The 201-nt window shown below is 70.6% G+C and overlaps 1 protein-coding gene across 1 annotated transcript in view; it reads right to left on the bottom strand.

Annotated features, from left to right (window-relative positions):
* Positions 1–45: 45 nt before the first annotated feature.
* WDR90 (WD repeat domain 90) overlaps positions 46–201 on the bottom strand; it is a gene marked incomplete at its 5' end in the record, with an annotated part of 28863 nt that continues 28707 nt past the window's right edge. Inside the window, 1 exon segment of the mRNA XM_010156793.1 lies at positions 46–201. This exon segment is cut by the window's right edge and continues 6 nt beyond it. Coding sequence (XP_010155095.1) covers positions 46–201 — 156 coding nt within the window.

The raw sequence follows: 201 nt of genomic DNA on the forward strand, positions 1-201 counted from the left end.
TCCGCCCCTGCTAGGGAAGCGCCGCTGCTCCAGGGGCCTCCGGGCTCAGCTGCCCACGAGCTCCCAGACAAGGACGGCGCTGTGGGAAGCTGTGAGGAGGTGGCGGCCAGACGGGGCGAAGCGGCAGAGATGGACAGTGTCATCATGGCCGGTGGAGTCCTGCGCATCACCGCTGGGGCAGCGCAGCAGCCGCACGAGCCG

This window comes from Eurypyga helias, unplaced genomic scaffold (assembly GCF_000690775.1).
Source record: "Eurypyga helias isolate BGI_N326 unplaced genomic scaffold, ASM69077v1 scaffold31998, whole genome shotgun sequence".
NCBI lineage: Eukaryota > Metazoa > Chordata > Aves > Eurypygiformes > Eurypygidae > Eurypyga > Eurypyga helias.